The sequence below is a fragment of the Lolium perenne genome, chromosome 6 (assembly GCF_019359855.2).
Source record: "Lolium perenne isolate Kyuss_39 chromosome 6, Kyuss_2.0, whole genome shotgun sequence".
Taxonomy (NCBI): domain Eukaryota; kingdom Viridiplantae; phylum Streptophyta; class Magnoliopsida; order Poales; family Poaceae; genus Lolium; species Lolium perenne.
Genome location: NC_067249.2, coordinates 69,586,666 through 69,603,028, shown reverse-complemented (window position 1 = coordinate 69,603,028; position 16,363 = coordinate 69,586,666). Strand labels below are relative to the sequence as shown.

Here is a 16,363-nt window from a genome sequence, read left to right as displayed (position 1 = left end):
CACAACTCACTGTATATGCTCGACCCAACTAAGGGTATCTCTAACAGGACGACGCAAACGGACGTTGCGTGTCCGTGCGGATCGGAAATTCGTCTGCACCCTGTTTCAGCGGGACGACGCATCGTGTCCGGGCCATCCGCGGAGACGCAAACGCGGCGCAAATATGCGGCACGTTTGCGTCTCCGCGGTCGCGTCAAATGTCCGCTCGTTTCCCCCCACGGGCTCGCCTGGCAGCGACCCTAGCTCGAGCCGGAGCAAATTAAAGCAGAGCAACTGCCGGGGAGGGCAACCACCGGAGCGGCAACCGTGCCGATCGACGCGTCAACCGCCGAAATGGAGCGCCGAACCGCCACGGAAGAGCAACCGCAGACATCTTTGTTATACACGCCATCATTAATCCCCGCTGAATAAAACCCCTGCGCCTGCTCTATCGGCTACCATTCTTCTTCTTCTCCAACACCGGCTAGCCACCATGAGCAACCTTTCATTGCCATCGGACACCGACAGCGAGGGGAAGCCGCCAGGATGGCGACATTGGTGGGATAAAGCTGCCACGCCCAGCAACCCTAGCTCCCCGCCGATGGAGGGCGAGGAGGAGGGGGCGCCATTGGCCTCGATGGCCAGGATGAGGAGGAGGACTCCGATGCAAGGTGGGCACGGCTGGAGGCGCTGGAGGCGGCAGACGACGCGACGGCAGCAGGGAAGGAGGCAAGGGCACGGGCGAGGGTGCAGGCGCGGGCGCAGACGGAGGCTCGTCGTTCGTTCACCGACGACGAGGAAGACCCCAATGACCAGTCGTCGGAGGGGGACTCAAGCTCGTCGGCCGCGTCGACCGGCAGTACCTCTTCGGAGGAGGTGACGAGCAGGAGGCGCGTCCGTGAGGATGACGAGGCGAGGCCTTCTAACAAGAAGGCCAAGAATTAGTTAGTTTAAAATTTGTTTGTTTTCACGTGTTCTCCTAGTTTGTATGTTAAATTTGTTTGAACTTGTTTGATTCGACAAAGCATGGCATGATCAATTGAACTTGTTTTCGCGTTTGTTTCCCAAGAATTAGTTAGTTTCTTCAAAATGCGTCAGATCGTTAGGTTGCCCCCAACGCAAACGAATAATTTGCGCCTAACGATCATTTTCGCGTCCATTAGACGACGTAAACGGACCAGTATGCGCGCTCCGCTTGTCCACCCAATGCCAGTGGACATGATTTCCTGTAGGCCCCGTTTGGGAAGCACGTATTATTTTCACCCGGATATTGCATAGTACGTTTTCTCTTTTTTTCGAATCAAAAAGCTTTATTGATAAATCAATGGGATTACTAATAAAGTGCTGACAAGAGCACCTGGATTATAATTGGTCCACATGCATCTCCTCCTAATTAAACTAGCTTGCTTAGCACAAATATGGGTCGTTTTAGAATATTCGAGATTTCAAGCCAGATGACCATGTTCATAGCTATATATGCATGGCATAGTTTCATCTTGGCATGACAAATAATGTTGCCTAGCTGAGTTTCTATTTTTGTTGCACAAAAAAAATTATTTTTCAAGTGTCAAAAAATGGGGCGTTGTGAATCAAGTGTAAAGAATAGTGCAAAATAGCACCACTCCAATGTCACTCAAATTAGATCACATTTGATAGATAATTCCCTAGTTTTATGAATTTCCAATCTTTTTAGATACTTTTGACCATTTAAACAACTTTCTAACGATTTTATATAGTTCGCTCTAAACTTTTTAGAGAAAAATGTTAAGGTACACAAGTAGTCATTACACCAGAGATCCACTGACGGTTTTGAACGATTCCAATGAGCGGTTCACAAGAAGAATAAGAGGAAGAGGAGAATAAATGACAATGGAAAAATAATCTACTCCATATATGTCTACAATCTACACATCTGGTACTAAAAGAGAGAACTTTTTCCTACTGAAAACAGAAATACGAAGCATTCCTACCAAGAATGTATCAGTCACACAAATGTTTTAGTTACTCAAAGGGAGGATGTGACATCTCGTCGGCCAGTGTGTGTAAATGTTTAAATCAAGAAAATGTTGAGCAGAAGGTTGTGCTCTAAGAACTCTAACCACCAAACAAGAAACCTGCTGCCTGATCCTCGTTCCCATTACACAACTTGAGTGCCTGTATTACAGATGCCCGGTCGAATCCAAGTTCCACAAGCTTTGTGACTTTGGCTTCAAAATCTCCTCCCTGGCAAGGATTCATACAGCCGTCAAGATCAATCTAATCCATGAAGACTCGATAGAAAGTACAGAAATTCTGAATTCTGAGCAAAAAGGACTAACCTGTGGAGGAACCACAGCTGGAGCTCCTGCAAAGGAAATCAGAGTTGGTTGCAATCAATCAGCACTTGCTAATATGTTATCAAGGTCACAAGCTCTCTAAGTCTAAGAGACTACACAGTAGCAAACTAACCTGCAGGAGATGATCGCAGTGGCACGTCAGGAGTCTTCTCCCGTGCCTTTGACGATTCCTGGATGATACAAATTAAATAAGGATATACTGATGATGTCTCGTAATTACAGGGAAAGCAGTAATTTTGCTTACTCCAGCTGCTCCTTGGCTAGGAGATGCTAACTTTGACAATTTCTCGTCATCACGTGCATGTGAAGGGATGTCTTTCTCTGAAGATACAATATTAGAGTGATTGAAGAACTGTGACTTGAAAAATTGCTGAAGTAGATGATAGGACAAATGTACAGGGATGTTCAATACTGAGAAGGACAAAATCATGAAGTTTGTGCTTGAAAGTAAGCTACTAACCCTGTAAGAAGGGTACTGACACTTCACCACCTCCTACTCTAAGAACATTGTCCTTTAGGTCAATTATGCACTGCGTTGGATAGCAAAAAGCATCATTATGGGGTGTAATCATTAATCAACCAATGTGAGTTAGATGCGATGACTTATTCCAAAACTTAGCCATGCAATTACCTGATGTTTCCGCAGCATATCAAGTCCGAAAAGGAATTCCATGTTCTGAGCATCCAATACTGTGAAGGAGCAAGGATAGAAAATGTCGCCAATCTGTCCAAACATAGCGATGCATTGTGAACCACTGTTACAACCTAATTAATTACTCCCTCCATGCACTATAAGACCTTTCAGATATTTCAAAGAGGACCAGATACGGACCAAAGTGAATGAATCTACACACTAAAAATAGACTAGATATAAACCAAAATGAGTGAATCTACAAAAAGCTAAAAGGTCTTACATTAGTGAACAGAGGGAGTGCAACTTATCCACAATTTCTAACGAGCAAATGTTAGTAGAGGTACAAATAAAACCACTGGTTTGGCATTAGGTTTAGAGGAAGCGCAACGATCAAGAACATAAATTTATACCCGCGTAATGAGTTTGGTATCATTTTCACTTCGTCTCTCTGAACAAAATAATGGTCGTTCAGACAGTAAATGTGTCAATGACTCAAATAGCATTGCAACATGTGCAAAGTCATGGTGCAGAAAATGGACTACTTGCAAAAGGACGGAAAATATTGACATTGGTATAACAATTTGCATTATCAAACCTTTATTGGCGCTACATGTATTCTTCCAAGTATCTCCGATTGACCAACACCAATAGCAACCCCTCTGTAACGCTGATCAAGTAGCCTGAGTAACCTGTGCATGATACTCCATTATGTTATCAGTTTGTTACGCATATCAGTGAGTGTCTCGAGAGAATAATCTATATTCGCCAGTACGATAAAGTTCTATTTTATGATAAGATAAACTGTTCACTATTTCTGTCTTCTTCACACAGAATAATCTATATTCGCCAGTACGATAAAAGTTTCAATCAACTACTTCTTAATTCATAACCGTACCCACAACGTTCAGCGCAGTCTTTTGATATGATGGTTGACTGAGCTCCACTGTCAACAAAGGCCTGCAGATGAAAGAAAAGCTAAGATATCACATATACAAAATGATTAGCAGGAATCAATCAAGTATCTGCATCAACCCGCATCCCGTTATCGCATATCATTTTTGTTGGTAGACTACTAGTACTCAAAAGTAACATATAGAAAGGAGAAATTAACTTCAGGAAACCATTTGGGGTAGATAGTACAATTGGAACATGTTAAAATAAGACTGTTTTGTTGTTATTTAGCTATGATTGATGCAATCAGCAATGATGTATGAAAGGAGTTGTAACAAAGTCCTTACAAGCTCTCTGATATTCAGAATAACATCAAAAGTAGTGTTTGGGCTTTTGGGTACAGGATGTTTGTTATACATGAACAGATATGTGAAATAACATAATACCTACCTTCAAAGGCACTCCGTTGACTTCCATATCGACATACAGCATAACCTGAAATCAGAATATTGGTCAGTTAATGAGTACAAAGAATAGCACATAAAATAAAAACACACTAACTTACTAGTCAACCTACCACTCGACCAAATGCTTCAGGATTATGCTCTATAGCAGCCTCCCAGTTTTCATCAATTCCTTTCTGAATATGACAATTTACAAGCAGTCAGAATGTCAGGTAACTGAATAATTCCTAAGAACGCGAACAGGAAAGACAGTATAAAACACAGTTAAGAAAGAGCAAAGCTTTTGTATGAACATAATTTTACATGAAAAGAAATATGCCGTGGTAACAACTAATAATTTGATATTATCCAACCATGAAAGCTATCAGAAATTATATGCATGAAAAAATAAATTCCCCTTTCTGCTATGCATCATTTGGCTTCTCCATTGTATTTCCTCACAAGTTTATTCCTGTTTTTATGCTAAACATTCTTAAGGCTTGGTTGGAATTGATGTGAATTTTGATAACCCTATAGAATTGAGCTGTTTTCAGATAACTCCATGTTTAGCTAACTGTTTCTTAATGAAGTTCCACCAAGACACATTTATGTTTTATCAAGGGCCACAAGGCAGCAAAAACAAGCATAACCACATATGCATCATGAATAGGAAGGTTAGGAAAAGGAATAAATCAAGTAGTAAGTATCCTTGTTGGATATGGATGGGTCTATTAGAAAGAGTCTACTTAAATTAGGAAGAGTCCGATTGAGCTAGGAATGTAGAGTTTTTGGTCGGTCTTTGAGTCTAAACTGTGATCTGTGTCAGTTGTCCTATACATAAAGGTCTACTGTCTAACCCTTCGATCAAGCAATGAATTAAATTAAATATTCTCTAAACCTCAGAGCCTGTCTTCCATGTCAGGGATAAGCCATGTCGTCGGATTGTTGAGGGTGAGTGCCCCATCCCCGATTTTCAGACCTTTACCCTACCCAAATTACTTTGCTGTAAATCAAGGTACATCTTCTGCATTCCGGAGAATATGAAATGAAAGGTGAGGGTAACAATTGGAAAACCAAATTCATCAACATTTAGTTTGATTAACCTTCTATGACTTCTTTCCACCAGCAGTTTAAGAAACAAGCACGTAATAACAGCCTAATAAGCAGATCCCTTGGGTTGGTCATGCAATGATGTTTGTGATCAAATTTGCCTCGTAATATGTGAAAAGGTCCAAAGGTCTTATCCGGACAAAGAATAGGTTTATACCTGCCGAATTGCAGCTTCAATTTTCTTCTGAGCCTCAACATCAAATGGATCAGCATACAATAAAGCCTGCAAACAAATCATAGTTATTATTTATTAGTGCCCAGACCTATTATTATTCAACAAGGTAGAAAAACAGCACAAGACAAACAGTAAAAATAGAAAATGGAACAGCCAGGTGTCAAAGTGGTCGAATATACATTTGCAACATAGTGATACACATGGAACAGCATGGAGATGTATTTATATAAATGATTTGGAGTTACAGAAAGAGCAACCCATATTCTCAACTTTCATCTACATAAGGCATGGCAATGGACATAACATGCAGAAAGCAAAGTACTGATTAGCCAATGAGATGCTCACAAGTTCTTCTTCCTGTTTGCGTTTATGTTGTAGTCTTTGTTGGTGGTGTGACCGCAGGATATTTTGCAACTCAGTGATGTCATCTCCAAGGATGGCTTGAGCTAATGAAGGGTCATTCTGCAAATTTAAAAAGATAACGTTTAAATGAAAGAAATAAACATATTTTCTGCAACTAACATACAGGAATTGTAATCTGGCCAATATCGATAGGTCGATGAAGCTACCAGCAAAGTTTACCTGAAGGAGTTGCGCCATAAGTTGTGAATTACCACGTATATGCTGTTGGAAAGCTTGAGGATTTACAGCCGAACCATCAGGATTTACCCTCATAAAATCCTCAGATGTCCTGGAATTTTCACCCAAGGTAATTAAATAGTAGAAACTAGAAAGCATAGTCACTTGAGTAGAATTAAAATCCGTGAGGATTAAAAAAAATTGTATGTGCATCTCTTTCAGTATTATGCCAGTTATAATTTGTGATAGTGATACACCAAAATTAGAACTGGGAACTAACTACAAGGAGAAGACCATCTCAGCAAACCAATAAGAGAAAAACAAGACGTCACATGCAAGACTATCTATAGGCATCACATCACCCATACTGAACTGCAGGAATTTAAACCCCAAAGGAAATTCCAAACAGATGTATATTCAGGAGGACAAGAACCAAACCTATACCTGTTGTTGGAGGCAACCATCATGACAAGATCGCCATCGTGGACTCCGATTGCGCTGAGCTTCTCCGCATTGTTCGTCATCTCCCTGCCATTGAAGTGAAGCACCTGCTGCTGCAGCGGCACTCGAGTCTAGCCACACAGAAACACCCAAACCAAACAATGTGAGATCAAATCAGTCGAGGCAACTCCTTTGGAAGAGGAAATCTGAAGCAAAGATTTCGCAGGCTCGGCTCACCTCCACCTCGAGAAGCGCCTTCAGATTCTCCACCTGCAAAGCACGCAGGGCACACAATTCAGTCGAACGCGCGCTGCAGATTTTTCGAAGAGCGGATCGCAATAACAGTTGGGTTTAGCTCTGGTGGCGGAAGGGTCGCACGATTCTAGCCAAAACAAGGCCAGACGGAGCTAAAGATCCGACTGAACTTCACGCGTAACGCGAGGCAGCAGCACGCCACTGGGAGTAAATTGCGGGCCGCGTGCGCCCGCTTCTAGCCCCTTCTCGCGAGCTCGGAGGACACCACCCGAAATTAGCCCGGCGGGGCAGCCTCTGTCTGTTGCCCGTCAAGATCGAGATGGGGAGAGGTAGAGGAGGGGGGTGTGGAAGGGAGGCTTACGGATTCGTCGGGATCGACGTCGAGGGAGAGAATCTGCTCGTCGGCGGTCATTACGGTGAGCTTCATCTCGGCGCCGCCGGTTGGAATCGAAGTCCTCCGCCGCGGCTGTGGAAAGAGAGGGCCTTTCCTGTTGGCTGCGGCCTGCGGGGGAGACGAGGCGAAGGCGAGTCTACGGGTGTCAAATCGGGCATTCGGGCTGCGTTCTTACTTGCAGAAGTGGTAAGGAATTGTGATGGACGGTAAAGCGTGCGTTTGGTTGGTGATGGATGGAGAGACTGGATGGGATCGTCCCCTTCGGCTTTGTTTGGTACTAGGGTTTGTTTGGGTTAGTGCGGATAATGTGGGGCTCCGGACTAGCTGTCCGAAACACCTGTTATGCATACACATTCACGATCTCATGATCAGTGTGTCGTGAAAGCGTAACCGAACTGGTATCAAATACATCATCCATTACATTTACCGAATAAAAATATTACAACAGGTCACATGACCAATACTTACATAAGAGCCGCAATGGCAGGAGATCAACAATCACACAGCGGAAATACTTCAGATGAAAGCGTTCGCATGGCCCAAGTCATGTCATAACCCTACAGGCAACTGACTGGGAAGACGTTCCTAGCTCGCATAGACGTCGTCGACTCCTTCTTCATCTGTAGAACTCCACCAAGTCTGGCCAAGTAAATAGCCAGGGACAAAGCCATGAGTACATTATGAATTGTACTCGCAAACCACCTTAGAGAGAAATAAAGGATATGCAATTTGGTAGTAGCAAGGATCAGGCACTATTCTAGGGTTACAAGGAGCGAGAGGGGGTTCCTCTCGAGAGTATGACATCTCTATATCTTTGTTGAAAACTTTTTGTAAACCATTTTGTTTGCGGACTAATAGGTAAGGGTGACCCAATTTCCTTTCCGGCCATCTCATATGGCCAACACAAACATTTCAGCTTTCCACCGTACCTCCCAGGTACATTTTCCATCAGTCCCACTAACATCACTTTCCCAAAACAATATTTGAGAAAACACTTTTGTAAACCAAAACTCTTTAGTGCTAAGCAGCAGCCTTTCCAACCGTCCATAACCGCGGACATGGCTATTCGAATAGTTTTCACTCTGCAGAGGTTGTACACTTTCCCCACAAGATCCGAATACTTATCGTGTGGGTATCATCCTTGCATAACAACATATGCCACGACAAGCACCCGATCGTAGTTTTTCGCCTGCTCGCCTTAGCCTAAGACATGCCGCCTAGAGTTGTACCTCCCAACACCAGAGTCCGAGGGGTCGTTTACCCAGGAGTAGCAAATTCCCCGACCAGCTCGACCCTCCGGTATGCCGCGACCAACTGCGGGGCATTATTCAATGGGAGCTCGTAGGTTGTACCCCTACCATCTATCCGAGACGGAAAGGCGTTCCCATTTCGTCGGGAAGGCCACGGTCGATAGGTGTCCATGCTCGGACTACCCCTTACATTTGCAGGACCCAAACTAAGGCGAGACAAACTACTACGCTACGCCCCGTGCCCACTTTGGGGTAATGTGGTTGCACTGTCTTTCAGTCCGGGTGAGTACTTAGGCGCTAAAGTTTTCGAAAACATTTTCTTTCCTCCACTTGCCTTCAGAAAATCTTCTTTTCATAAACCTTTGTTGTTTTTTTATAAACCACACTTGGTCAGGGCTACCCCATTCCAAGGTTTTCGAAAAACTTCTTTTTTCCGGAAAACATTTTCATAACCATTTTTCCAGGGCTCCCAACCTTTAGTCCAATTCTCCTTCGAAAAATGGCGACAAGGATGACAAGGTGATAAGCACCATATCACTAATAGAGATGTAGTCAGTAGGTACCAACGAGGGCTGCACCCTAAGGGTGGATTAATAAAACTCCGGGTGGCGCTAACCACCGACATAACAAAATAAAAGTCATGCACTTCATAAAACATGTAATAATGCAAGAGCAGGGTATATAGGATCAGAGATGCATCAAGAGGTGGCTTGCCTTGGTTGGCTATTTGTCCCTGGACTTCCTCTTCATGAACCATCTGTTCTTCCTTCCTCTTCGAAGTCCTCACCATGATCCTCTCCTTCCCCTCCGATAGCGTTCGCATTCTAACGTCGCGAAATAATAAAAAACACCAGCAACACACCAAATCAACAAACCACTCCAGAATAATTCACACAAAAATTTGGTAAAATCACAATATGTAAAGGTTTACAAATTCAAGCTACTGAAAGTGGGTTCACCCATTTATGGTTTTTAAAACAAAAGATATGATTTTTGCAATTCCAGAAATGTCTTAGGAACCATTTAAATGGTCTAAATCTTTCTGTATATCACAAAAATGCATGCAGCATACCTATAGAAAGCTAAAAACATTTAGAACACACTTGCACAAGAATCACTTGCAGATTAATTTTTAATTAACCTAGACAAATTAAACAAGACAGAATCCAGAGAACAAAAACAGGTAGGCTCACCAGTATCAGGGCATCACAAACCAGAGCCAAGCATACCCATAGATAGCTGATACGTCCCAAACGTATCTATAATTTCTTATGTTCCATTCTACTTTTATGATGATACTCACATGTTTTATACACATTATATGTCATTATTATGCATTTTCCGGCACTAACCTATTGACGAGATGCCGAAGAGCCAGTTGCTGTTTTCTGCTGTTTTTGGTTTCAGAAATCCTAGTAAGGAAATATTCTTGGAATTGGACGAAATCAACGCCCAGGGTCCTATTTTCACACGAAGCTTCCAGAAGACCGAAGAGGATAAGAAGTGGGGCCACGAGGCAGCCACACGCTAGGGCGGCGCGGCCTGGGCCTTGGCCGTGCCGGCCTGTTGTGTGGGGCCCTCGTGTGGCCCCCTGACCTGCCCTTCCGCCTACTTAAAGTCTTCGTCGCGAAACCCCCAGTACCGAGAGCCACGATACGGAAAACCTTCCAGAGACGCAGCCGCCGCCAATCCCATCTCGGGGGATTCAGGAGATCGCCTCCGGCACCCTGCCGGAGAGGGGAATCATCTCCCGGAGGACTCTTCATCGCCATGATCGCCTCCGGATTGATGTGTGAGTAGTTCACCCCTGGACCATGGGTCCATAGCAGTAGCTAGATGGTCGTCTTCTCCTAATTGTGCTATCATGCTCGATCTTGTGAGCTGCCTATCATGATCAAGATCGTTTCTTTGTAATCCTACATGTTGTGTTTGTTGGGATCCGATGGATATTGAATACTATGTCAAGTTGATTATCAATCTATCATATATGAGTTGTTTATGTTCTTGCATGCTCTCTGTTGCTAGTAGAGGCTCTGGCCAAGTTGATACTTGTGACTCCAAGAGGGAGTATTTATGCTCGATAGTGGGTTCATGCCTCCATTAAATGCAGGACGATGTGAGAAAGTTCTAAGGTTGTGGATGTGCTGTTGCCACTAGGGATAAAACATCGATGCTTTGTCTAAGGATATTTGTGTTGATTACATTACGCACCATACTTAATGCAATTGTCTGTTGCTTGCAACTTAATACCGGAAGGGGTTCGGATAATAACCTGAAAGTGGACTTTTTAGGCATAGATGCATGATGGATGGCGGTCTATGTACTTTATCGTAATGCCCTGATTAAATCTCATAGTACTCATCATGATATATGTATGTGCATTGTTATGCCTTCTTTATTTGTCAATTCCCAACTGTAATTCGTTCACCCAACATGCTATTTATCTTATGGGAGAGACACCGCTAGTGAACTGTGGATCCCGGTCTATTCTTTACATCTGAAATACAATCTACTGCAATACTTGTTCTTTACTGTTCTTCGCAAACAATCATCTTCCACACAATACGGTTAATCCTTTGTTCACAATAAGCCGGTGAGATTGACAACCTCGCTGTTACGTTGGGGCAAAGTACTTTGGTTGTGTTGTGCAGGTTCCACGTTGGCGCCGGAATCCCTGGTGTTGCGCCGCACTACATTCCGCCACCATCAACCTTCAACGCGCTTCTTGACTCCTACTGGTTCGATTAAACCTTGGTTTCTTACTGAGGGAAACTTGCTACTGTGCGCATCACACCTTCCTCTTGGGGTTCCCAACGGACATGTTAACTACACGCATCAAGCAAATTTCTGGCGCTGTTGCCGGGGAGCTGAAGAAAAGCTACACCACGGAAATTGCCAACTCCCACGGCAACAGCAAATTTCTGGCGCCGTTGCCGGGGAGATCAAGACACGCTGCAAGGGGAGTCTCCACTTCCAATCTCTTTACTTTGTTTTTGTCTTGCTTTATTTTATTTACTACTTTGTTTGCTGCACTAAAACAAAACACAAAAAAATTAGTTGCTAGCTTTACTTTATTTACTGTCTTGTTCTCCATATCAAAAACACAAAAAAATTAGTTACTTGCATTTACTTTATTTACCTCTTGTTTATTTCATCATGTTTCCTCCTAAGTACACTCTAAAAGACATACCGGTAGGCCGAGGGTCTATAATTGGAAGAGATTATATAGAAGATTTTTTTCACTCATGTTAGTACCGCTGAAGATTTTGAAGATAGACACTTGGTAGAACTTGCTCCTACTTATGAAATTGCTGCTGCTTCTTTAGTGCACATGTTGGAAACTAAATTTGTTAATCTCAATCCCATAATACAACACATGTTTCTTACACTCTCTGATATGGAGGAAGGAGAAAAGAAACATTTTGTCTTAGAAACCCTTCTTAAAGAATTTGGTGGTGTAGCAAGAGAGGCCAGAAAGGTCTGTATTAAATACAATATGCTTGGTTCTTACACCAACTTTGCTAGTACCCTTAAAAAGATGTACATTGATAGGATAAAGTACACTAATGATGTTAATGATGTAGGGGATATTAAGACATCAATACCTTGCAAGCTCGCAGGAATGTTCGAGGCACTAGAAAAGAATTATGATTGGATTGTTCCTAAAAATTTGTATGATGAGAATAGCAAGCCTAAGAGTAATGAAAAAGGAGCCTCTGAAACTTACATAGATAAGATAACATGCATTGTTGAGGCAACTCCCAACACCCCTGGTAATGATGTTGATGCTTCATCTCTTGATAACACTTGATTCACACTTTCTGCGCCTAGCTGAAAGGCGTTAAAGAAAAGCGCTTATGGGAGACAACCCATGTTTTTACTACAGTATTTTGTTTTATATTTGAGTCTTGGAAGTTGTTACTACTGTAGCAACCTCTCCTTATCTTTATTTTATTGCATTGTTGTGCCAAGTAAAGTCTTTGATAGTAAAGTCAATACTAGATTTGGATTATCACAGAACAGATTTCTTGCTGTCACGAATCTGGGCAGAATTCTCTGTAGGTAACTCAGAAAAATCTGCCAATTTACGTGCGTGATCCTCAGATATGTACGCAACTTTCATTAAATTTGGGCATTTTCATCTGAGCAAGTATGGTGCCATTTTAAAATTCGTCTTTACGGACTGTTCTGTTTTGACAGATTCTGCCTTTTATTTCGCATTGCCTGTTTTTCTATGTTTGATGGATTTCTTTGTTCCATTAACTTTCAGTAGCTTTGTGCAATGTTCAGAAGTATTAAGAATGATTATGTCACCTCTGAATATATGAATTATGCACTGACCCTCTAATGAGTTTGTTTCGAGTTTGGTGTGGAGGAAGTTTTCAAGGATCAAGAGAGGAGGATGATACAATATGATCAAGAAGAGTGAAAAGTCAAAGCTTGGGGATGCCCCCGTGGTTCATCCCTGCATATTTTAAGAAGACCCAAGCGTCTAAGCTTGGGGATGCCCAAGGCATCCCCTTCTTCATCGACAACATTATCAGGTTCCTCTAATGAAACTATATTTTTATTCAGTCACATCTTATGTGCTTTGCTTGGAGCGTCTGTTTGCTTTAGTTTTGTTTTGTTTGAATAAAGTCGGATCCTAGCATTCTTTATATTGGAGATATTACGCTCCGCTGTTTCGTATGAACACATGTGTTCTTAGCTTTATCTTTAATGTTCATTGCGAAATTTGAACTATTTCATTCATTGATATATGGTTGGAAACGGAAAATGCCGCATGTGGTAAATGGTATAATGTCTTGAATAATGTGATACTTGGCAATTTTTGTGCTCATATAGATCTTGTTTAAGCTCTTGCATCATGTACCTTGTACCCATTAATGAATAACTACATAGAGCATGTTAAAATTTGGTTTGCATGATTGTTCTCTCTAAGTCTAGATATTTTCTGGTTAAGGTGTTTGAACAACAAGGAGACGATGTAAAGTCTTATAATGCTTACAATATGTTTATATGTGAGTCTTGCTGCACCTTTTATACTTGAGTTTGCTTCAAACAACCTTGCTAGTCTAGCCTTGTATTGAGAGGGATTCTTCTCGTGCATCCAAATCCTTGAGCCAAAACTATGCCATTTGTGTCCACCATACCTACCTACCACATGGTATTTCCCCGCCATTCCAAAGTACATTACTTGAGTGCTACCTTTAAAATTTCTATTCTTTACCTTTACAATATATAGCTCATGGGACAAAATAGCTTAAAAACTATCGTGGTGAAGAATATGTACTTATGTATCTTATTTTTAGTAAGTTGCTTGTTGAGCGGTAACCATGTTTTCTGGGGACGCCATCAACTCTTTTACCTTTGTTGAATATCATGTGAGTTGCTATGCATGTTCGTCTTGTCTGAAGTAAGGGCGGTTTTCACAATCAAATGGTTTGAGTATGCATACTGTTAGAGAAGAACATTGGGCCGCTAACTAAAGCCATGATTCATGGTGGAAGTTTCAGTTTGGACATAAAACCTCAATCTCTTATGAGAATATTACCTGTTGTTGAATGCTTAAGCATTAAAAGAGGAGTCCATTATCTGTTGTCTATGTTGTCCCGGTATGGGTGTCTAAGTTGAGAATGATCAAAAGCGAGAAATCCAATGCGAACCTTCTCCTTAGACCCTTGTACAAAGGCATAGAGGTACCCCTTTGTGACACTTGGTTGAAACATATGTTATGCAATGATAATCCGTGTTAATCCAAGCTAATTAGGACAAGGTGCGGGCACTATTAGTATACTATGCATGAGGCTTGCAACTTATAAGATATCTTATACATAACTCATATGATTTATTACTACCGTTGACAAAATTGTTTCTTGTTATCAAAATGAAAAGCTCTAGCACAAAAATAGTAATCCATGCTTCCCTCTGTGAAGGGCCTATCTTCTACTTTATTGTTGAGTCAGTTTACCTACTGCTTTCTATCTTAGAAGCAAACACTTGTGTAAACTGTGTGCATTGATTCTTACATGTTTACCTATTGCACTTGTTATATTACTTTGTGTTGACAATTATCCATGAGATATACATGTTGAAGTTGAAAGCAACCGCTGAAACTTATATCTTCCTTTGTGTTGTTTCAAAGCTTTCTACTAAGAATTTATTGCTTATGAGTTAACTGTTATGCAAGTCTTATTGATGCTTGTCTTGAAAGTATTTGTTATCACCAGAATTTGACCGAGTCAGAGGTGGGCCGCGACCAAGGTGGACTTGAAGATTTTATGTTGAAGAATATACGTGAATCGGCCTTGTTTAGCAAGTTTGGGCTAGTTTGCCCTTGTATCTGTAACATAGTAGGATACGTGTCGGTTAGTTAGAATTGGGCCCGTGCCCGGTTGGGACTATTCCCACGATTAGAGAGTCTACGGACTATAAATATGTATCTAGGGTTTATGGAATAAACAACAACTCACGTTCAACCCAAAACAAACCAATCTCGGCGCATCGCCAACTCCTTCGTCTCGAGGGTTTCTATCAGGTAAGCGACATGCTGCCTAGATCGCATCTTGCGATCTAGGCAGCACAAGCCCCACGTTGTTCATGCGTTGCTCGTACTGAAGCGTCTTTGATGGCGAGCAACGTAGTTATCATAGATGTGTTAGGGTTAGCATAGTTCTTCGTATAACATGCTTACGTAGTGCAACCCTTGCATATCTAGCCGTCCTCACGCCTATCTCAGGTGTGGGGGCGGCACCCCGCTTGATCTTTATTTAGTAGATCTGATCCGTTACGATTGCTCCTTGTTCTGCAAGGATTAGTTTAATATCTGCAATAGTTAGGCCTTACAAAGGGGTGGAGGATCCAGCGGCACGTAGGGTGGCGTTCGCAAGCCCTAAACAGGATGTTCCGAGGATCAACTTCATGTTGGTTTTTAGGCCTTGTTTAGGATCGGCTTACGATCACCGTGCGTGGCCGCGAGGCCCAACCTGGAGTAGGATGATCCGATTATGCGGTGAAAACCCTAAATCGTCGTAGATCTAATTAACTTTATCTTGATCAAGCAGGATCACCATATATTCGTGCACCCCGTACGAATCATGGGTGGATCGGCTCTTTGAGCCGATTCACAGGATAACCTGAGAGCCGATCGAGGCTCGGATTTAATGTTTACGTGTATGCCATGCAGGAAACTAAGCGAGGCATCCCCATCACCTTCCTGACCAGGTATAGGTCAGGTGGCATGCCCTTGCACTTCGCATCGGACGTGTGACCAGAAGAGCATTGCGGGCCGTCGCTCGGAGGGGTCTCAGCCAGCCGCAGCTCTAGGCTCTTCCCGGCTCTACCGTGTTGACAGTCGCTGCCCGCCGGTGGGTTTTGGCAGTCAACACATTCTGGCACGCCCGGTGGGACAATCGTCTACATCAACCACATCGCCATCTACATCTGAGATGGCGGACGGCACGCCAGTCACCTACGAGGAGCTGCCTGACGAGCTCAAGAAGAGATACGACGAGATCAAGGTCACCCTCGAAGCCGACCTCATCGGCTCTTTTCAGAGAACCCGTTCCCATGGCATCAGATGGAAGGGATTCTCACCGCAAGGTGCACTCGATGGGATAGACCTCTCTGCCCCGTCGGAGGAACGCACCAGGGGCCTGCGGCAGGAGATCAACTACTTGGTGGCTCACTCGCTACACCGCCACTCTGAAGACTTGGTCAACGTGTTGGAGCGTCTCGCTCTGCGCGTGATCCAGGAGATCATGAGCCACCAGTACTCGCCGCCAGGACCAGCTCTCGGGACGCATCAAGGAGAGTTGCCACTCCAGTCCCGTCCACCGCTGCCATATGCGTTGGCAGCACCAGCTGAAGTGCCGGC

At 43.0% G+C, this 16,363-nt stretch overlaps 1 protein-coding gene across 1 annotated transcript; it reads right to left on the bottom strand.

Moving 5' to 3' along the window:
* Nucleotides 1-1,895: 1,895 nt before the first annotated feature.
* On the bottom strand, nucleotides 1,896-7,408 carry LOC127307618 (protein DNA-DAMAGE INDUCIBLE 1). Its single transcript, XM_051338356.1, has 16 exons — nucleotides 7,205-7,408; nucleotides 6,826-6,858; nucleotides 6,592-6,719; nucleotides 6,151-6,259; nucleotides 5,914-6,030; nucleotides 5,551-5,616; nucleotides 4,418-4,480; nucleotides 4,291-4,335; nucleotides 3,845-3,906; nucleotides 3,545-3,638; nucleotides 2,947-3,039; nucleotides 2,776-2,845; nucleotides 2,560-2,636; nucleotides 2,428-2,485; nucleotides 2,298-2,323; nucleotides 1,896-2,202 (listed from the first exon to the last, which is right to left on the bottom strand). The coding sequence occupies exons 1-16, from the start codon at nucleotides 7,268-7,270 to the stop codon at nucleotides 2,074-2,076; spliced, it is 1,236 nt and encodes a 411-aa protein (XP_051194316.1). The 5' UTR covers nucleotides 7,271-7,408; the 3' UTR covers nucleotides 1,896-2,073.
* Between the last annotated feature and the right edge of the window lie 8,955 nt (nucleotides 7,409-16,363).